We start from the raw sequence: 22894 nt of genomic DNA on the forward strand, positions 1-22894 counted from the left end.
GCGCGCGCAAACGGGAGGAAGGGAGAACGCTCGCGTGCGCGTTCGCGCCGGCGGAAATCGGGTTTCACGTAATTTCTCCACGGCACACGATTTTTTTTTCGGAGGCTGCGTCGGCGGAGTTATTTATCGTCGCTCTAAATCGAAAAGCGTCCGTTGCGGCGCACGTTCTCGCGTCGTCGCTCGGTGAAACGCGCGCGTATACGGAAGTACACGCGTCGCCGACGCGCGTTTCATTTCGGCGAGTGTGTCCAACTGTTCCCTCCCTCCCTCCCTTCTTTTTTCCTTCTTTTTGTCCCCTTATGGCCACTCGCCGGCTTAATTGCGGCGACAGTTCCACGCTTTCCTCGCGAGATCTAATCTCGCGACACCGACACGGTGATTCGCAATTGCGCGATTAACGATAATGTTCTTGCAATTAACGCACAGAAAAAAAACAGTCTTAAATATTAAAAGTCATGAAACTAATATATTTTGTTTAACAATCATTGTTTCATGTATAAGCAAGATTATATTAATCTTAATAAATATAATTTTACCTTTTTTACAGAATTTAGTAATTGAAAATTTTCCATTTTCTATTCTACATTTTTATAAAATTTATTATCAAATAATGAGAATATAAATATTTCTTTTAGTAAAACTGTATGTTCTTTATACAGCTATCTGTCTAAGACTCTATGTATATTTTCGATGTTACGAGTTATTCACCTCGGAATCCTTTTATCATGATCACAATTATTCATTGTTAAACTCGTAGTCAAATTCTATTCAATTGAGACATTTTTAACGATTTCATAGATCGCCTATACTCAATAGGAAGAGTAAATTTAATAAATCAACGATATATTGAGTAAGTACTTACTCAACTTAATCTAATTAATTAATTGATTTAATCAAATTAATCAAATATTGAGTAGAAGCATTGGCGACTCAATGGAAATTAATGGTGTTCTCTCATCTCCCGCGTCGATCAATGTAGTAAAGTCGTATAGTTTGTCGTTATAGACGGTTAGAAAAAGACGCCTCGTCCGAGAGACGCGTTGATCAAGATAACATTTGAATGTGTCCAAGATAATTTGCATAATGACACATATATGTCTGCGTAGACTAATTAGTTAACGGGAAGTTATTAATGATCCCTTTCTCGTTATATCTAAGAAGAAGATAGAGATTAACAAGAAATGACTAAATCTTCGTAAATTCAACCCAACTGGCAATTTTATTCAAAATTAAGAAGTCAAGTACAATGTTTCGACCGCGTGTCGGGTTCTTTTCAAGTACAAAGCTGACGTAGTTGGCAAAGAAACGTAGCAGTCAATAAACTTGTTGTCGCAAACTACGGATCATGCACTGTGTAAAGAAAGAAGCCAAAGAAGGGAAAAATATAATAATAAACAGTAATTTCGTAAGATAAAAATAGTAAAGTCGATAAAAACAAAGTATCAATAATGAAAGGATGAAGTATTTTTTTTTTTAAAGAAAAAAAGAGGTTTTTTTAACAAAAAACTTACACGTTTTGTGCAGCAACAATTGACACGTCATAAACATGTAAAATTAAAAACGAGTAAAAACTTGAATCAATGTATAAATAAGAAAAGAAAGATTGAAAACATGGTCATGGTGATGGTCATAATTAAAAAACGGTGTATGAAAACTGTAGTCATATGTAGGTGAAAAAAAAATAAATCACAGAATAGTAATACGTCCGCGCCGTTTCCAACACAAAAAGAGACTGATTGTGAGATCTAATGTGCCCCTGAAGGTTAAGTATACCGATAATGCTCAAACAAATTCTATTATGTTATTATACATGGGATTTAAGTTCTCAGTATCTTTCTGTAAATTAAGACCATTACAATTCTTTTTTATAAGAAACATTTCAGCAATTTCGCGTTTCCTTGTATGCTTCTCATAATGCAGGATTTTTGGAGAAGACCAACAAAAATCATGATTTGCAGAAATTCTTTGCTTACTAACTACAGAAAGTGAATCCGCATGTTTTTTAATGTCATTTCTATGTTCTTTTACACGTGTTTCTAAATGTCGTTTAGTTTGACCGATGTAAGAGGCGTCACAATCATTGCACTTTATGCAGTATACAACTCCTGTTCTCTTTTTTTGATCAAGGGGATCTTTGCCCTTTTTTATTACTGAGTCGAGTTTTTTGGGGATTTTGAATACCGTATTCATACCAAATTTATTTAGTGAGCGGCTGATATCTTGACTGACGCCCTCGATGTAAGGCATAACTAGACATTTTTTAGGGTCAAATTATTTCTCTCATAGAGATTGACGTCAACTGCTTTAGATTTAATAGAAAACAAGATAAGAAACGTGTCTTGTTATCGTTGCCGCTGACGGACGGATCGTTTCCTTTCGGATTCAGATTATTATTCGAGAAAATATACGATTTTTAATGATAGTTATATAATGTATGTGCATGTATAATTTTTCCAGACACTCCTTTCCCGCTTTTCCTTCCCTCTCTCATATCGTCATGCGTGCTTGCGCATGCACGCGTTCGTGAGTTGCCGTACACCAGTATTTGCCGTTATTCATATAAAATTATATAGATAAAGTTTTTTATCTTTATCTCTCTCTCTCTTTATCTAGGTTATTACAGAGAAAATGTACATTATTTGCATTGTTTTTTCTTAAATAAAAGAAATGTTGCATCTTTCTCAAATTACCTAAATCATTGCGAACGATTATGAAGAATCATCCTTAATTTCAATCATTTCCGAACATCATATCCTAACAGAAGAGTTAGATAATTGTAAGTTATCTAAGCGCGCAACACACACTGTTGACATCTGCGGCGCGTCGCGCGCTCACCGTCACGATACTCACGATTGATAGCTTTCCAACGATCGGCCTTTACACTGACCTACATACCTGGCGTAACAGCGCTCGGCACGCGTGTGCGATTCGCCCCGCGAAATCAAAGCCGGTCGCCTTTGCAATCCGCGCGCACTCACGCCGCGTGCGTGCGGCCTGGGCCGGGACCTGGTTCAAGTGTTCGCGCGCCTGTTCGCGATGTGTCGCTTGCCGGTGAAGTTTAGCGCGCGACGTTGCACAATACGCCGTATAAAAAATGGGGAACGTTCGGAAACATCGTGACACAGCTCTGGTCGCGAGAAAACCTCTCGCGGAGAAATTGCATTTCAATGCAATTTTCAAATGCAACGCGCGCATAATGCGATAGATGATGCGCACCAGCGCGATTTACGTATACGCGCGTTGCACAGTATGCAACGTGAGCTCTACTTTTTCGGGGAGGGGGGGGGGGGAAACGGAGCTCTCGGTACGCGGCCAGCCGTAAACGTGCGTCACGCGGAAACTTCAAGTGATTATCAAGCCTTTAAATGGCGTTAAATAATCGTGAGTGTCACAGGTTTAACTGACGTTGTGCAATAAGCATCGTCCATCTCGCAGTTTATTTTACGTTATACGAAAGAGACACGTTTGTGTCTGCGTAAATTTGTTTTTAATGACGAACTCTGTACGGATATGTCGACACTCGCAAGAAAAAGTTTTATGACAATCCAAACGCAAATTGAAATTCGGAATTGCAATTAAAATTGAAGTTGACTCCGGGACTCCGACGTTTTCCACGGCGACGTTGGTTCGAACCTAGCAGGTTTTACGCCAGGAATTCGCTCCCGTTACATCGCTCTAATTAGATAATCTACGTGTTTCTTATTTAATTGCGAATACAAAAGGCGCCTCATCTCGCACAGTTTTTTACACGGTACGAAGATGTCTGCGGAAAAGGTCGATGCTTTTTTGTAACCGGATAAATCTTATAGCGACTGGTGTTTTTCCACTCAAACGTAATTGATTTTCCATCTAAAGCCGATCTACAATAATTGATTTTCTTTTGAAGAGTTTGATAGCAACATTTTATTTGGTATTCTCAATTGATTATCTCTGTAACGTCGTTCAGTTGCTGCAAAAACAATATAAACTATATGTACACTGAGAAAAAAATGTTAATTTGATTAAATTTTCCAACTAAATTAAATTTTTGTCTATTCAAGTATTTATATATTTCAATTAACTATATGCACACTTAAATTGAAATTTGTGTAGGGATCCTAAAGTCGTCTGTTTTACCGACATTTTTTAATTAAACAACTTTTAATTGGCTTTATAGAATTGCAAAACTCTTTTACAGAATTAAAGTACGCACCAAAATCTAGGAGAATACGATCGATTTAATATTAGAAACGAAAAAAATTTTCATTTTTGATACGTAGAGCTATCACTTGATGACAATATTTGCTTATTGGTATACAAAACCTACGATATCTGTGTACAAAATAAAATCATATATTCCTCTAGGGATAATATATACGAACAATATCGCGGAATTCAAACTAAATTAAAAGTCTAAAAAAAAAGATTAGTTTTATCAACTTTTATAACTGCAAATACGGATATAGATTAGAAAAAAGCAGTCTAAAAAACATTTTGTATATTCTCGATATAAAATCTAGTTCATATGATGATATTAATACGTGTACTTTAATTCTGGAAAAGTATTTCCGAATCTATAAAAAAATACAAATCTTGTTAATGTTATGCACGAATGACTCTACATTATCGATCCCGATCAAGTTTGACGGGCACTTTAGCATGCATAAATTCTTGAACTGATAAAATTTTAGTTTAGTTGGAAAATTTTGTTAAACCAACAATATTTTTTTCTCAGTGTACTTAGAATTTTTGTGTATCAGAAAATAATATGAAAGAAATCCAAAATCAAAAGAAAAAATTGATTAAACCGTAAAGAGATGCTAACCGTGAATAATAAATCTTCCGCTTTTCACGTGGAATTTTCTCCCGTATAGGTCGTAATTAAGCGCACTCGTCGCAAACGAGTTCTCGTCAGACTAATTACTTCTAACTCGCGCGGAGCGAGCGTATCGACGCGCGCCGCGATTTCCTCTTTCAATCTCTTCGATAAATCAGCCGCGCGTCAGGTGAGCGCGCGTTTCACCTGCGCGACCCGCCTCCGCGATGGAAATTCAATGTCGTGACATTTACGCGCGGCATTCGGATGACGAATGCCTCTCGGAATGGAGCTGTATTTTCCAGTTTACATTTCAATCCACGGTTTACGCGGACGCACATACGTGCACGCGGTTCCTGCGGTATTCCGTATCATGTAATAGCGAATCCGAGCCGAGCGTTTGAAGTAATTACCGCTGGCAATTAGCGCGAGAAGGCACGACAAAACCACAAGCTCGTTAATTATCACGCGCGCGCATTTAAGGCGATCGGTTAATCTCGCCCATCGGCGAATTATCCTTTTTCATCCGTCCAATCAATTGGCACGTTGGAATCGCGAAATACCAAGTTATAATAATAATAATAATAATTTCATAATTATTGACCAACTTTTTTATTACATTAATCGAAAACTTGATTGAAATTATTTCACTAAGATTCAGCGATCACCACCTAGACTTGTGCAATTATTTTTCCAGGCTTTTTTTCAGCGATTTCGATACGCATCGGCGCGATCGACAATTGTGCTCTTTAACGAGATTCTAACGGACGCGGAAGCGCAGTGGATGCGCGATCACGAGAAGAGATGCGGCGCGGCGGCTGGCGTCGGGAATGCAGATGCGCCGCGATGTGAACGACGATGCGATCGCGAAAGTTGCAGCGCGGCGCAGCGCGGCGGTCCGCCGAGTTTCTATACGTAATGACTCGCGCCATGTGCTCGCGCGAGCCGCGATTTTTTTCTTTTTCACTCGACATTTCTCCGCCTCTCTCGCTCGCAGCGGCGCGCGGTGCGATCACGATTTAGCGGCTTCAATGTCGTCGCATCCGCACGTTCCGCTTTTCTTCCCGGTTCATCAACGATCCCGCTGCCAGCGAGATCGTCGTCGATCGTCAACGAGTGAGAGAGAGAGAGAGAGAGAGAGACTGAGGGGAAGACAAACGCGGAAAGATCATGAGAAACAAATAACTAGTGTTTAAGGTGATGATCAGGGAGTTAATGTGCCGATAGAATGAGGAAGGAAGTGGCGTGGAGAAAAAGAAAAGCGATTTGAGGAAATACATTTTGTTTTCAGGCACTGAGATTTCTATGCTCTATAATTTTGTATTGATTCAACGAAACTAATCGCGGAATGGTTATTCGTACTTTTCTTATTTTCTTACGTTAACATTATTCCCGGTGAAAATCAGTCGTATCAAGAACTTTTTTATATTTACTTTTTTACGTCCAGGTCCCAAGGTGTTAGAATAACCGTATTCTTTCGAGCTGTCAAAGTTTTAACAGCGAGATCTGATATACGACTTTTGCCCGCAGACGTCATCCAGGGTTTCCTTTTCGCGGGCGGGATCTTTGGAAACATCAGTACGCGAGAGTTTGCGCGCGCTCGCGACTGGAAAGAAACGCACCGGCTCCTTTACCGACTGCAGTTTTCTATCGAGCCCGGTATACGTGCGCAAAGCGATAATTTACGGCGACACTCGACATTTCCGCAACGGCTCGCCGGGAGCGAGTCGTTGATTCGAGATACGCCGTTTTTACGGTTTTCGAGCGACTGCTCGTGCCGACACGCAGCCCGCGCTTTTACGATCAACGCCGGGGAAACCGGCATTTTCTCGGCGGAAGTACCGGTCGCGAGATCGCCCGTGTGCGTATACACGATTTTCTCACGTGTGCTACGTTTTCCCGTTTTATTTCGCCATTTTGCGCCAAAGATCCCGCGCGAGAGTGTACCCTCCGCGACGATATCGATATTCTCGGCGGGGAGATCGGCGAAAGATCGGCACACCGTTGCGACACACTCGCGGTTGTACCGCGTTATGCAACGAGGTACTTGTCGCGCTAGCTGCTTTTTCTCGTGACGTTTCTCGCTATAACCTGTAAAATCTCGCGCGGCGAACGTGGGCTTCAAATTTTTTTCGTCCGACGAGAGGCGAACAAAATCGACGGGAGTATTCACGATTGAAAAATCGCGACGATGACGAACAACGTACGCTTCCAAATCTGTGTCGCAGCGGTTTCGCGTGTCACGGTAGAATTATCCATTTAAATTCCGCGGTTAATAGCTCCGGATAATCGGCGAAATTGCAGCGATTCCGCGATGAAACGGCAAGGTCTCGCGTGCTCGGCGGGGGGAGGGGGGTGGGGGAGAGTTATAGTCTAATGAAACGTTTCCGTCTGCAAAAGCCTCGACTTGTGGAGAGGCCGTCGATCGTTTTCTAAGATAACGCGCGAGAGAATGATTTCCTTAAACGATCGGAATCTCGCGGGCGCGTGTCGATGGCATCGAAGCGTGCACCCATGCAGTTGTGTCTTGCAACACACACGCGCCGCCGACTTCCTTCTCCGTGCCGTTGCATTCGCGGCATTTCGAGAAACCTTCTCTCTTTTTGTTTCTTTCTTACGGTCCACGTCGCGGCGCACGCACAGATCGGTAGAAACGAGGACAACGTCTAAAAATCGTCCTAATCGATCGCGTTGCGGCGAACGAGATCAACACGTGTGACCAGCGTCCGCTTCTGTCAACGTCGATTAACTTTATTCTCAGTTCAATTCACTCTTATCTTTTTCTTAAAACTAAAAAAAAAAGAGAAAAAAAACAGGTTGAACCGAGATTAGAGTCAACCTACATTAATTTACATTTCGATTATCTTGTAATTTATCTTTTTCTCTCGACTGAAAAAGATAAAAAATAAGTTAAACCGATATTAAAGTTAATCTCTGTTAATTTACAGATTATCGCTCGGTTTAACATTTTTTATCTTTTTCTCTAATTTTCAGAACTAGAAAAAAATAAAAAATAAGTTAAACCGAGATTAGCGTTAACATTAATTTATATTTTGATTATAGGTTTAACATACCTTTTATCTTTTTTCAATTCTTAGAAAAAGATCTTTATCTTTTTTAATACTTACAACCAGAAAAAGATAAAAAGATGAGTTAAACCGAGTTAATTTACATTGACAGAAATAGACATACATAAATTTTCAAACGTCGACAGATGGCTATTTTTGTCATTCCGTTTGCTCTGCCGTTTTGATGCCTGAGACCTTGGTCTAAACGATTCTCAAACAGAAAAATCTCTAAATTCTCCGGGACTTTCATCTCGCTATCAACAAGATGAAAACGGGGGGCACAACCGATCTATGCAAACTCGTTGACGCGGCGTACGTTCAGTGGCACTTAATCATTTCCTGTGCGTATATAATACGCTGCAATTCGCGAGAGACGACGTGCGGACTGCAGACTCGAGCGCTTGAAAGAAATGGGAGGAAGGCGGAAGTAATAGACGCGTTCCTGCAGGCTATATGATTAGAGGCAGCGATTAGAGGAGTTAATATCGATGATAGTACGCGGGAGTTCGGCGATTGGGATTTCCGCACGATCTCAAACTTCCTTGTAGGAATCGTGGAACCGATCGTGGCGCCGAGACGGCTACAGACGACTCGGCTAGATCGGTTCGACATAATCCGCGTGCACGCCTACGTAGACGTGGGCTTGTCTCCCGGAGAAAGTTCGGCCTATAACTCTATTCATGTAGCTGCCGTTCTTTCTTTCCCTCGCCGAGCGCTCGCTCACGTTTCCGAAATCTTCGAAGCTATCGCGATAGCAACCACTCTCCTCACAGAGAAAAACCAGTATTAAACGTTAACATTAAATTACAATTAATGCATTCCATTTTACAATTATTGTTTTATATACAAGCAAGATGTAATAGTCCTAAAATATGCTCATTATTTAGTAAAAATACATTTTCGTATATACACACAGAAAAGTTAGATATATTTTTAAATTTTTTAAATAAATATAACTTATATGTCATAGATTTCAATGTTTCATGTAATTTAAGTATCAATTGCACTTGAGAAGGACCTAAACCGTTGGTTGAAACGTAATGCCTTTATTTAATTATACTTGGCCAGTTAGGTTAAAATTGAATTATTTGATTTTTTATTCATTCACTGGCGAAGTTAAGATCATATTTGAGATTTAAATATAACTTATTTCAAATAATTATCTTAAATTTTTATATATTTGAAAATGTATAATGCCTAAAATATAAAAATTTAATTTGCTTATAATTTTTTACTTCTCTCTCTCTCTCTCTATCTATCTATCTATTTTTAACTAAATTTTATAATATTTTTTCAATAGAGTATAAATTCTTTTTTCAACTATATAATAATTTTTTTTTCTAAAATTTGTATACTTTAAGAGTGTTATTAAGAAAATTCTTTGCTGCCAAGCTGCCTTGCTTTTAGAAAAAAAAGTATATCTCTCTTCTTGGTAACAGAATTGATATTTTTTGGTGTATAGCGCTTTGTGTATGATGGAAACAAAAGTCCACACGCGTAGCGCGAAAGCTTTTGACAGTAGCACAAAAGAATGAGTTTTCCGAGAGTTGGCCGACACGCCGTCGGCAAACAAATCGTATTGCAGCACCGCTTGAAAAACGATGTGGTCGGACATGCGTGACTTCGGACACGTGCTCGGAATCGGAATCGTTTTAAGAGCGACGCACTCATGCGTCGCACAAACGGCGTTTTCTAACGCGATGCGAGTTAAAGCGGCTAAGAAAGTGAGCTGCGACAAGTATAGAAAAACTGTAGCAGCATTTTATAGTTAAAACGTTATACTTTATTTACATGTCTAAATTGTAATTTGAATGATTTAGCCTTCCGATTCGCATGTACGCCGGGTGACTCACGTGATCACGTGCCATCATTTTGTCAAGGTCGTAATAGCAGCGTAATTACTCTTACTCTATTAAAATAATTATTTTATGTACAATAACATAATGCAATACGTACAAAATTTGTGAATGGCAAAAATAATTTTCGAATTTTTAACAATTCCCCTTGATTTATCCTGCTTCCGTTGTTGCAAAATTTATCGCAAGACAAAATGTAAATACCATTTACCGATTGCACAAAAAAAGTTGGGTTTATTTAAGCTCTAACATTCGTAAAAACATTTTTTATCGTACCGCTTGTGCACCGCATTTGCTGCTCGACTTCGCACGCTGCGAGCCTGCAGTGTTTCTCTTCTGTCGCGCGTATTTGATTTTTATTTATTTTCAACGTCAGCACGATCAACTCACATTTTGGCAGCCGTTCTCTCATGTCACGCGGCCGTCTCCTGTCGTCTCATCGGTCCATCGCGGATTGATTTCCCACGCAGCCGATTTGGTTCCGCGCGCTTCGCATTACCCTCGCGCGAGATCGGCGTAGATGTTCGGCGCGGTGTCTCGCCGTGTGTCGACCAGTGCGGAAAATCTCGCTTGCTCGTTAGAGATGGGAAAACGTGTGGCGAGGGAAAACGTACATGTATGTTGCGTGCGTGCGTGCGTGCGAGTTGCTGCCGTTCGTTTTCGTGGCGTGCGTCCTCGGCGAAGAGGAACGGAATGTTGCGCGGTGAGAGGCCGGCGCGCGACTGCTCGAATGCACAGCGGGCACTCGGGCAACCTGCTCCGGAATACCTGCCTGTGCCCACCACCGCCGGGATAGTGGACTCACCAGGTGTCGAGGTTCATTCGGGGGTACGTGAAGGGCCCGTTGCGGATCCCGATTCCCGATGACGCCGACGCCGACGGCCCGAGCGAGCGGCGACAACGCGTTGGGGGGGAAATTCCCCCCGTCATTTCTCTCCCCCGCGTGGAAACCGCGGGAGAGAGGGAGAGACGAGGGGGAAATTACCGCGATACCGAATTGCCTCGCTTATTAAAGATCGAGATGTAAAACAAGCCGATTTATCTACGAGCCGAACGTACGCGGACGATGGGAAACGCGAGATGAATGCGGAAGCACTTGCACGCGCGGTGCCGCGGCAATGACTTTGGGACAAATGATATATTATTTCCGGTGTGAGTCTTTTTTCAGTTCGTTAATTCCGTCTTTTACTTTTTGACAAGCCGCGCGCTTGTTTCAAGTCTGCGATAGCCATTCGGCCATTATGAGTAGAAAGTCTTGCTCCTTTTTTTTTTTTTTTCACGTAATTCATTCAGAAAATCGACACACGCTTTGATAAATCAGATGTCGAGCGAGCGGAGAGTGGAATAACGATGACGCGCGAAATATTTCTAAATTAATTTTATTTGTATGTACACTGGCGCTTAAGAGTAATCCTTATTACAATCGCCGCTTACGAATCGCTCGCGAAACTTACCGCTACACGTTTAATGGAGTATTTGTGTATAAATATGCGCTGGTTCAAAATTAAATAATAATTCACATCGTATCAAGAATCTAACTTAACTAAAAGCTAATGAGTCCTCCCTAACTTAGAATGTCGTTTTCACAGATCTCTTCTACCTGCATGGTTTGCTAATTTCTAACTCGATTATGAAACTTTTGGAAACGTCTAAACGTATATATCGAGCTGAGTCAGACGCTTTCGTAGGGCTCTACATAGATATTGTTATTTTTTTAGCTCATTTGGAACACAGAAATCGTACGCGCCCGACCCACTTTGTGCGTTTCGCGTTGCTTAATTTAATGCGACAAACGAAATTGCGAACTTTCCAGAATTACGTTCCCGCCGTCTTTACAAGGAAATAATCGAAATATTCGTTGCATTAATACTATCGCGTTAATCATCGGTATAACTTTCGACACGCTCGAAAAATGTTCTTCCTTCCCTCGTACATCTCACACCTTCTCTTTCTCGTTCTGGTAAACATTCGTTGTCACAAAATTTATTGCTACAATCCCCAAAGCGTGCAATAAACGTTAGTTACGCCATCGTCGCTATTGGGTCTCGCATGCCTGAGCAAAGTGGGATTGACGCATTTACGGTCACAAATTACGGGGCCAGCGACAATTTGCTGATGTGACGACAACGACGACAACATTCGCACGAAAGCGTCCGGCGAGACAGAGAGAGAGAGAGAGAGAGAGAGAGAGAGAGAGAGAGAGAGAGAGAGAGAGAGAGAGAGAGAGAGAGAGAGAGAGAGAGAGAAAGAGAGAAAGACCCCGGGCGCATAATGACAGTGAAAGGATCGTGACTTTGCCGTTGGTTGCGAGGGAAACCGGCGTTATTATGCGCGATTCACGCTCGTTCGCCTACGAAACCGCCGAAGTTTCCGGAGATTAAATGTCATCCACGTGAAGCTAAGTCCCATGGGGACTACGGAGTCCGTAATATACGACGATTGTTCTTAGAAGCCTAGGTTGAATAACCGTCTTTCCTTATGACATTCTGAGATTTGAGATAGGATACTTTTCTTTTATCCGCAGTTTCTGTATAAAAAAAAGTATGAAAATAGAAAAATCTCTAACAAGTCTTATTTCGCTAACGAACAGGACGTCGGCTTCTCGTTACGAGCAAAATTTGAAACTAGCATAACTTCAGTAATATTAAGTCATCATGCTGTCGACGGGGCAAAGTTTACCTTACGGTACCTTCCCGAGAACGAGAATAGAAATTATTTTCACTTACAGATCGCGAAACTTAATTATGTTTAACTAAAAAATTATACTAGTTTCGGCAAAAATTTAATCCTTGATGTGAGAAAGGAGAAATATGGTGAACTGGCATGGATTTCGTTTGATCCTTCACGTGGAAATTGCATTGTGTTCCGTGTTGCGGCAGTTTTCCGTGGTCAGGATCTTGGGCTGGTTAGCGAGCAACGTTTTCGTGTCGTCCGGACAAAGAGTGACCCTGAAAAAGGAAAAGATAACAAAATATAGAGCTACGCACAATGGGTGCCGGTCACGCAATTCTGTCTGGCAACTCTAATTAATAGTTATACATTTGCGCAATTACGTCGCCGTGCAATTATTTATGCAATTATGTATGTCCGACTTTATAAATACCAGCGGCTCGTTCGTTTGTGATGCTCATTGCACCGTTCCAACTTTTTTTCGTTCCGTTGCGACGAACAGCGGTGTCGAAATGTTTGCGTGTAATAGAGACGTACGGTGCGCGATTACGCGGCGGATAAGTCGGTGGCTGTAAAGCCACGAAAAGCTATAAAGAAACGCAACGTGCGAGAGATAGCACGCGAACGAAGGATTTACGATTATTTCCTCGAGCCTCGCATGCGCAAGGACGTCGCTTTATGCGAAACATCGCGCGGCCAAGAATCGTCGCGGTACACGAATCCAGCCTTCTTGTTATCTCAATAAAAACAATTCTCAATAATATCTCAATAATATTTTTAAGACGTTTTCATATTTTTAATTCATTATAAGATTATTAAAAAAAAAATATCTTAAACTTGTTCGGATTCTGTTTTAAGATTTTAATTTGTACGTTTTAAAATATTTCAGAATGCACGTATGTGTGTGTAAAAATTCTTTAAAAAGTGTAAAGACCTTCTTGACAAATTTCTGAAGAAGAATAACACAGAAATTGTGAAAAATTTTTAAATTTATATAGAGAAATTCTGAAACTTTTCACCGGAGTAAACAGTACTTCGTCAGCAGCGGAGGGAGTTGCGCGAGGTAGGCGAAATTTCTCACCCGTAATCGGTCTCCAGATTTTTTATGGTCAGCGAGTCGATGTAGGCGCGCGGCGTGTGAAGCAGCCTCCACGTAAGGGGGTTGAAGACCGAGGTCTGGTATTCCCAGGTGATCTCCACCGAATGTGGCTCCCCGATGACGTCACCAGGCAGGACGATGGTGTGCGTGCTACCGGGCTCGTAGTACTTCGAGGTTGGACTCAGCTGCATCCTCTCGGTCATCTTGCCGTTCGCGCCGATGGCGCGCACGACGAACATCCCGACTTCCCCGCCATGTGACAGGCTCTCGTCCGTCCTCGAGATATTTATCGACAGCTTGTAGTGGGCCTCTGCAATTTTCAATGACAATTCCCGATTATACCTGATTATTTCAGCTCGTTCGCAAACGGATAGCGTAATCCGTTCGATCGATTTCGAATTGCATTAGAAATGAATCACGTGTGTACTAACTGCAGAACGGCTTGTCGGATCCGGTCATCAGGTACACGGACGCGTGATAATTCCCGGGCTGAGCGTCCAGCCCGAATCTGGGGCAGTATTGAGTCACGCAGTCAAAGCAACCGCCTTCCTGGAACTTCTCCCACGAGCTGCACGGCACGGCTATGAATGGGCACTGCGAATTTATGCTCTCGATGAAGTACTCGTAACTGCGGATGTGATTGCATCCCAGAAACCTCTTGATCCCTGAAGGAGGAAGTTTTGACGCGTGAAAGGACGAGCTTCGAAGAGTCGTATGGTTAAACGAACGAAAAAGAAACTCACCGCGAAAGAAACTGCCACGTTCCAAGGTGATGGAATTGAGCACACCTTCGTTACAGCCAGGCTGATTGCGACCGCTGTTCGGATAGAAATCGATGTGTCCCACCGGTTGCAAAATACCAAGGCCACCGCTGATAAAAAGGCTGCCGTCTGTGTGAATGGCTGTCACGAATGTCGCATCCGTCGGATCCAGCCGGACCATCGTGTGGGTGTTGCTGAAGTGCGGTTCCGCCGGATCGAGACCTTGCGGAGAGAAGAAATTGTAAAGTGAGTTACAGGTTACATGTTGGCGCAAACAACCAATGTTTCAACAATCGAAATTTTGCTCTGGAAATCGGCATACGAACGTTTGGCAGGGAACGCCTGTCGGAATAAATTTGTAACAAGGAGTACGAATTCTGCATTGAAAGTAGACGTCAGCTGACAAAGAATTATTGACTTTTTTTAAGGACTTGTACGAAGAATTTTCGCATTTCTTTCTTAGTGCGAACGAAAACAGTCCCTGAGACAAATATTGGAAAAAAATTAATTTGTTAACGATCGAGCCTCGGACCTTAATAAAATATAGATTTGAAAATAATTTTGTTAGAGTAACGAAATAATTATGTAATACTAGTTGTTAGAATATTAAAACCTTCTACAAAATTATTTTCAGATCTTTAGTTAAACTTTTAGACATTGCAAAACCATTCTTTCTGCACAGTAGTTACGAAATTATCTGTGTCGCGAGACAGGGATTTTAAATTGATATTTCCGGCGAAATCAACAAGTTTTTAAGTATAGATATACGAGCCACGAAATTATATCATTCCCAACGTGTATCGTTCTGCGAATCTTAATGAACATTCGTCTCGCTCGACTTGCAAGGCACACATGGTTCATGGTTCCTCCCTCACGGGAATTATTGAGCGTTCCGACGTAATGCCGTATTAGATTACGCAAAGGCGGAAGTTATTTTGCGACTTGTAGAAACAATACGTAGACTGTTTGGTTTTCCCACGAAGGAAAATCACATCATTGCGACGTTCTTGCATCACGATGTGTGCTTTTCGTCCTCCACCCCTCACCATCTTCCACCCGTGAACGAAATTTATAAAATATTGAACGCAGCACGCTCGGGGAAAACATTACGCTGGGAAAAGATTTATTTACGTACGATGGCCGAAATGGAGCGTGATTTGCGTTTCGCTTCGAGAATTTTCCACAAGACGCGCGGCTCCTTTCTTCACGCCTGTGATTGATGATATCCCATTATCTTTCTCGTCCTTATTTGGACGAGGCCTATCCTCCTGTTATCCTGCCACTTTTTGGGACAACGTGCTCTCTTATTCTGGTTGTTTACCGCAATCTCTCGTCTCCGGACGTGTCCAGGAGCCCACGTTTCTCGCGCCCGCGTCCTCGACGCATGTCCCATCCCGTCCCGTCCCGTCCTCGCGAACCTCCGCGACGTCCCCTTCGTTTAGGGGACGTCCCGCCACGGCGTAGCTGCCGAGGCGGAGAGAGGGCGTCGATTCGCCGACCCTCGGCGAATTCTGCGGGGTCGCTTCGCAGCCATTGACGATATAGGCCCCGCCGCCGCCCTTGTTAACACACTTCGCGCCTTCTTCTGTTATCCTGGTAGTTCCCGATGGGATCGATAGCCTACGTAACGACCAAACCCGTCCATCTCTGATCAGCCGTGTTCGATCTCATCGATTCCGTCGGAGGGGGGTGGAGGAAGGTGGCAATTTCTCGAGGCTACATCTCCTGCCGTACAAACCCCGTATTTCCGTACGTTTCTATGATCGATTTGTCGTTGGCGATGCAAATTGCGTAACAATTGGGGTGCTTTACGACGGAAAGTCACGCGGAAAAGCGAACGGCATAGAGAGAGAGAGAGAGAGATATCTTCTCACACGAAGGTCATGTCCTGGATTTATTTATTCTTAATTTGCACATGCCGCGAAAAAATTAAGAATTTTCTTAGCATTCCTAATTTTTTTTCGCAAATCGTAAACCGTCATCAAAATTCGCAACAACCCTGGGCTGTTTGAATCAATCATGTATATCGCAAGTTATATAAGTCCACCGATGGCACAAATAACAGGAAAGTACAACGAAAGTAACAAGTGATTTTACGTTCACCGTAACGACGATTGTCTCTTATTTACTCGTCGTTCGCTCGAGTCTTAGCTCATTACGTTCGAAAGAATTTCGCTAATCATTTAAATTATAAGTTCGTGCAATGGAAACTCCGATGGAAAGTCGAAGTATACGTTTCAGAAACGTTAAAACACACGCATTATCGAAGAAGCAAATATTGTTTGTTCATATCCCCCGGAGATTCTGCACGCGCTCGCGTTCTCATCAATCATGCTACTTTATTTGTATCAAGTGTATCATCGTTATCGTTTATCGTAAAACTTATTGCGGAAAATATTAAAAAACAATGTATCCGTTACTTGCAAGATCCAGTTATAATTTCACAGCCAAGAAAAGAGAGACGAAGACGTCGAATTTTTCGTCGCGCGCGTCGCTAATAATTTTATCATTAAAATTACACATTTTACATTTTGATTTTTGCAAAATTTTTAATAACGCCTGGAGATTGACCGGTTGGACCTCTTGCCCGATGCAAGACACTTCTGCGGCGACTGTTATCCTGATCATCTGCGATTCAATCGGCTATCTTCGTAATGCTCCGAGCTGTTTGCGACTGCAAGGAGGGGACAGACGACCCACTCGACATTGACCGATTTCGAGCGGAAAAATGAGGAAGAGGAGAGAAGAGAGTCAATGTAACGACCGCACCTGCGTACCATTCCTTCGCACATTTTCTATGACTTCATCCCGCGGTTTTTCCTTTCTCCTCCTCTTGCGCTTTCCCTTTGCAAACGCTCCTGCAGCCTTGCGCAAAGAGGCTTTTGACACTCTCTCTCTCTCTCGCAATCGCCTCTTGAACCTTTCATAAAGAGTCCGGCTTTCTCGCAGTGTACATAATCTTCGGGGGATTATTTAATCAATCATTTTTCATTCCTGCTTATTCACCCGCACCGTATAAAGACTCGCCTGCCGATTATTGCGCGATGACGACTACGTTACGTCGCGCAACATGCCCAACAATTACTCACGCGTGTGCGAGTATAACATACATTTTGCATAAAAATTCTATGCCGATTTGACTTTACCTGTAATTCTCGCTAATTTTATCTTGTACTGATCTCGCAAGTTGTATCCCACGTAACCGCAAGTGTGGGCGCCCAGACTGTGCCCGATGCAGTGCGTCTTCGAGGGTGGTAATCCCCCGACCTCGACCAGCTGTGCCATTAAGCGAGCTGTCATAGCACCGACCAGCCGCGTGTTCGCCACCGCCTGCGTGTACGGTGGTCCAGCACCGGCGAGCCAATTGACAATCACGACATTGCAATCCTCCCGCAAGAGTAACTCCTTCATCACTCTCTGTTAACATAAGTGAATATTTTAACAACAACTGTAAAACTTTCTGTATAAAACAAAACTGTAAATTTCAAAATTACGTCTATGACTTAATTATTATTTATATTTACACAAATATTTTTTCATGAAAAATGCATTTTATGAAAAATGTAAATTATAATTATAAATCGGATGACACAATAAAGAACAAGTTATTAAGTTATAAGATTGTTAATACACCGTTAGTATTAATAAAATAAAAATACACGACATGAAAAAACAGAATATAATTTCTATTATTTTTTATTTGAAATCTAAATCTTCTATGATCCGTGGATTATGGCACGCCATTTTATTTTTTAATAGCATAAAAAGTATTTTATTTAATATAAAAAATTAAAAAATTATTTGTCTTAAGAAATATACGATTAATGAATTAAAATGATATCGGACATAATAAAAATTCGGAATTATTTTTATGTTTAGACATAATTTTATCAGTAAATTGTTATTATGTTGAGACATATGTTATAATGTCACATGGACATATAGTATAATGAATTATTATAATGTCTGGACATAAAAATAATTCCAAATTTGTATATTATCCCGACATTATTTTAATTTATTAATAAGGGTCGTATATTTTTTAAGACAAATAATTTTTTAAATTTCTAAATTAAACAAAATATTTTTTATGCTATTAAAAAGTAAAATGGCGTGCTATAGGGATTGTTATTTACATAAATAACATAATTTATATGTACAGTCAATTAACTGTTAAATTTTTATTTTTCGAGAGGCATTTACAAAATGACATGAATTTCTTTAAAAATTTTGAGAGGAACTCACCAAAACCCATGTTTTGTCGCCATTATCCAGGAATCCGTGGATGATAAGATACAAATTGTTCTTCTTGTTCAAGGGCGATTTTCGAATAGTCTCGAAGTCATCGATCTTCAACTCGTGAGGCTTTTCGGCTTGCTCGCGCGTGTATAAAATATAACGAGGATTGATGCTGTCCGGACGTGCCGGAAATGTGGACACAGGTCGGTTCTCTCCGGACCAAGGTGGTCCAATGTAAAAGCAACCAAACGGCTTGTAGCATCGCCACATATACCATTCTAAAATTAATAAAGAATCACCTTGCTTTTACCATTGAAACATCTAGCTAAGCAAACTGAATTTAGTTTATTCAACTTGAAGGTTGATTTTATTTGGTCGCATAATTATCGTGACATATTTACTTTGAAAAAAATTGTTTCTGCTTTGCGTCCTTGAAGAGCTAAATCTTATATATGAACGTTTAGAAATGTAAAAACATATTAATCACGTCTCCGGGTCAAATGATATATTGATGTATATAACAAACTTATACATATACATCGAGCTACCATGTTTAAAGCGCCTTGAATGTTTATCAGTTACAAAAACGTTAAGTTTTTACCATTTCATAAACTCTATCACATAATTATTTATCTCAATCCGTAGCGGTCTAATAATTTGCCGTGTAGGTAAGTGAAGACACAGAAAAAATCTAGGATGCTCCCAAAGTTTTTTATATTAGTAAACACTGTTATTCGCGCCGTAAAATTGTATAAAGTATATTTCAACGCGCTGTGCGTCAATGGCACATATTTTGGCGTAACGTATCTGACTTGATTTGTTCGCCGTCCTTCACTAGTATCAACCGACATTTCGAGAGACCAGCGTTACTACGGATTACTCTTCAGAGGTTATCAACGCGTCCACGATATCTCCGCACGCGGCTCTATCAATTCCTTGAAGACCCCGTTGATGTTTTGTCTCCGTGTTGAAGATCGGCGATCAGTGCAGTATACACTGCACGTGACTGTATATAGTATAAGTGACTAATTCTTATTCTCTTTATTGCAATTCCCTTCTGACTTCCGAATATTTTCTTAGAGATATTTTAGCTCTACAGTACCAGCTAAAAGTTATTAAAATTTTAAAACTGCAAACTACTTTAGTCTTTTCTTTTTCTAATTAGCGACAAAAAATTGATATATGAAAGGTCGTATGTAAAAAATGGAATTTAGTTCATAATATTACTTCATCAAATGCGCATCAAAATGCGAATTTATATAAGAATCAAAAGAGAACGAACAAAAAACTAAAAAACTTTTAAACCAATAAGAGAATGATGTTGAAATTTTATGCAGATACTCGAACCTAATAGAAGAACTATCTAATTTTTAATAATTACTTTGAGATGTATAAACAAATATACAAATGGTAAACGAAGGTTATTTTATTTCTCTTTTTGTCTCGCTTTTCATGGGTAGGTTTAAACTACGGAGCACTTAAAAAATAAGAGCAGATTTTAATCTGATTTTTCAAAGCTGACACTTACGATCGTCCAAATCGAATCTGTTCTCCAGTTCCTCCGGTGACAGGGTCGTGGTGGTGACATCCTGAGCTGTGCTAATATTCCTCGGGTCTGTCTTTTCGGGCAAGGTGGACATCATGTTGGCTGTGTACGTTAACACCAAAAGAGTCCCGTTGAGGAAAGACATGATGAAATATTCTTCGTACTATGTATTCGCAATCTTCGCGTTGATATATACAACTTCACTTGTCACGGTATCTTCCGTATTATGGTAATTTTACCGTATTGTGTGTTAGCTCGTTTCACCGAATGTGTCAAAATTATATTTTGCAATATTGACGTCTTCGCGAAAGCAAGTAAAAGACTTTGTTGGTGCTGTCGAATAAATAATATTATCACAGTCTTCTAATGTTAACTTACTGTCAATATCTTCTGTAAGATGAAAACTATTTATAGACGATATAATAGAGAATGTCTTCTTATCACATCACTTCCTCTTAAAGTCGTCGGCAAAGTCATCCAAGAGTTTCAAATTCTGAACCTTCCGAACTGTCTTCTAGTTGATCGAAGGCACGACCAACTTTTCGTTTGAAACGCTGCAGAAATACGTCGCGACGTCCTTGGCGTCGACTCCACGAAGATCTCGTGAGCTCTAAATGTCTGTCTCGTCGACGGGGCAATTCATCACTGCCGGCCACTATGTAAGACGCGTGATAAGCAGTAACAATAATGAAAAAATCGATTGACGCAAAAGCGCCAATGATAGCTCGTCGGTCGGCGGCGGTCTCGATATTGAGCGTCCGTCTCAAAATAAATGAAATTTTAATCGCGTGCTCACATTCAGTCGTGCGGCACACTAATTGACAGCACTAATTGACGCTGTTTCAAGTCGTTAAAAGTTTTCTCGGTGGTTTTAGAAAAATCTTTTAGTATTTAAGCTTCTGTATTTAAGAAAATCCGTATTCTTATACCTACAGAATTGTAATTCTTTTCAAATAGTCTCTCGATTCAAATAATCTTTAATTTATACTGATTTTAAATTTTAAACAACTCTCGAATTATGCACTTGATGCGCTGCAAACAAGTCTCTCCTTGATTGATTTCCGAAATCGGAGAATGTTTTGCAGTTTGTTACGCCGGGACAAGAAAGATCGAGAAGCGTCACGGCGATGACACGGTCACGGTCGAGCGTCCTCAATGATCCCTAGTCCACTGTTCGGCACTAATCACTGAAATTTCTGCTGACCCGTGTGAACTTGGTGTTCCCGCCCCACTCCTCGATGAGCTCGACAACTGGGAGCTGCTCTTTTTCCACGGGCGGTCCAATTTCAAGATGGAAAGACGAGTCGAAGATTGCCACGTCGTTTTTCACACCCTCTATAAAGACCGGTCTTTCCTCCATTATAAGGGAGCGTCGAATTTACTCAGATCTTCTGAAGCAATCAATGTAAATAAACGCGAAAATAATTAATTAAAAAATAAGAAGACGCGATTATTGGGTATATCTCCATTTACATTTTAATTAAAAAACAAAAAAGATGTATTCGCCTTGATAGCGAATGTCTTTTCATTTGCGTATACGTGACGTCGTGAACTGATAAGGCACAGAATTCCAAAGGATATTTCTAAATGTCTTGTCTTTTTTTTTTTAGCAAAGTCTCTGAATTTTCTAACAGACATCTCCCAATTTCTTCGATTTTCCTGAAATACTCGTGAGGACTTTTCGAGACTTGTCGAGAAGCCAACTGACGCTTTGATGCGAGTAACAGCCGCTCGAAGCGGATCCGGTTAAGCGCCGCGTTTCTGTGGAATCCGACGAAAGTACCTCAAAAGGACCGCCCTTTTTGTAGCGGCCGCCTCTTCGTGGAAGCGCGTCGCCTCTCGAATGATACAGGGACGATAAATCCGCTGGTGGCCCAGCGGCTCGCGGCTAATTAAACCAGATCAAAGACGCTCAAGTGCTCGTTATGCCGTCCCCGTTTTTCCCTCCGTCTCAAGTAGCGCAAAACGACCGTTTCCCCGCGTCGCCGAGGTGCGGTGCATCGCGATTGCGCGCATAAACGAGGCCGATCACGAGATCTCTCGCAGGTAGAAAAAAAAAGCGTAACCTCGTTGCATCGAGGTCGATCTTTGTTCATCGAACAGGTATGCGGGAGTGATAGACCCGTATCCAATGCTGCCAAGACTGCGATAGCAGAGGTGCTTAGCTACTTGAGATTTGAATTCTCTTAATAAACGTGTTAATATTATCAACAAAAGGAGCTCCTACACAAGATTATTTTTAGAACTATTATCGAACGATTATCTAACTTTGACTCTATCTTCGGGCAGTACGAAACATTCTACTTATTTACTTTTTTTCAGTAATCAAACAAGACATATTTGGCAAACTTGTAGCGGCGCGACTATTGTTCACGGGCTTTTCCCGAAATCTATTGAAACAGGATACGAGGCAGACTGCGCGTGAGGATACGGTAGCACAAAGGCTCCTTTCCGGCTTAGGTATGTCGAACCGATCGATATACGGGTGGGTCGAGAGAGAGAGAGAGAGAGAGAGAGGGTCGGTAACGCGCCATAGAATTGGCGCGCCGCCCCATGGGGTGCCATCGACCCCGAGCAAGGCTCTGCCTGCGTAAACGAAACCTCGCACGTACATATCCCCCAGCATCCCCCTTCGCGAGTCTCACCCCCGTGGGGTGAAAATCGTCCTCCTGCCCGATCGTAAATCCCTAATACCACGCACCCCCGAGACTCTCGCACTGCTTGCTTAGAGAACATCGCGGAATCGTCGCGAATCGCGCCGAACCCGCGACCCGGGTCCACCAGGGACTCCTAGCCGTTCCTGCGGGCTTGGTACCCGAATCGTACTACTGTTGCATCGTGATTACCCGGCGAAAAGTAT

General features: G+C 41.5%; 2 protein-coding genes across 3 annotated transcripts in view; both read right to left on the minus strand.

Moving 5' to 3' along the window:
• The window catches only part of LOC105835638 (pancreatic triacylglycerol lipase), a 23893-nt gene extending 13441 nt beyond the window's left edge, over nucleotides 1-10452 (minus strand). For both annotated transcript variants that reach the window (XM_012679097.3, XM_036292210.1), the window contains exon 1: nucleotides 10110-10452. In XM_012679097.3, the coding sequence (XP_012534551.2) occupies nucleotides 10110-10111 (2 nt within the window). In that variant the 5' untranslated portion in view covers nucleotides 10112-10452. The remainder of the gene's footprint in view (nucleotides 1-10109) is intronic.
• A 630-nt stretch (nucleotides 10453-11082) lies between these two features.
• On the minus strand, nucleotides 11083-21484 carry LOC105828217 (pancreatic lipase-related protein 2). Its single transcript, XM_012666453.3, has 7 exons — nucleotides 20017-21484; nucleotides 18495-18766; nucleotides 17396-17666; nucleotides 14232-14471; nucleotides 13920-14153; nucleotides 13471-13798; nucleotides 11083-12667 (listed from the first exon to the last, which is right to left on the minus strand). The coding sequence occupies exons 1-7, from the start codon at nucleotides 20177-20179 to the stop codon at nucleotides 12562-12564; spliced, it is 1614 nt and encodes a 537-aa protein (XP_012521907.1). The 5' UTR covers nucleotides 20180-21484; the 3' UTR covers nucleotides 11083-12561.
• Nucleotides 21485-22894: the final 1410 nt, after the last annotated feature.

This window comes from Monomorium pharaonis, chromosome 9 (assembly GCF_013373865.1).
Source record: "Monomorium pharaonis isolate MP-MQ-018 chromosome 9, ASM1337386v2, whole genome shotgun sequence".
NCBI classification, from domain to species: Eukaryota; Metazoa; Arthropoda; class Insecta; order Hymenoptera; family Formicidae; genus Monomorium; species Monomorium pharaonis.

Coding starts and splice junctions, on each gene's coding strand:
- LOC105828217 (XM_012666453.3), bottom strand. CDS start 20,179: ATGTCTTTCCTCAACGGGACTCTTTTGGTGTTAACGTACACAGCCAAC. Junction 14,154..14,231: donor ACGTGGCAGTTTCTTTCGCG/GTGAGTTTCTTT, acceptor TTCCTCCTTCAG/GGATCAAGAGGTTTCTGGGA. Junction 13,799..13,919: donor ATCCGACAAGCCGTTCTGCA/GTTAGTACACAC, acceptor TGAAAATTGCAG/AGGCCCACTACAAGCTGTCG.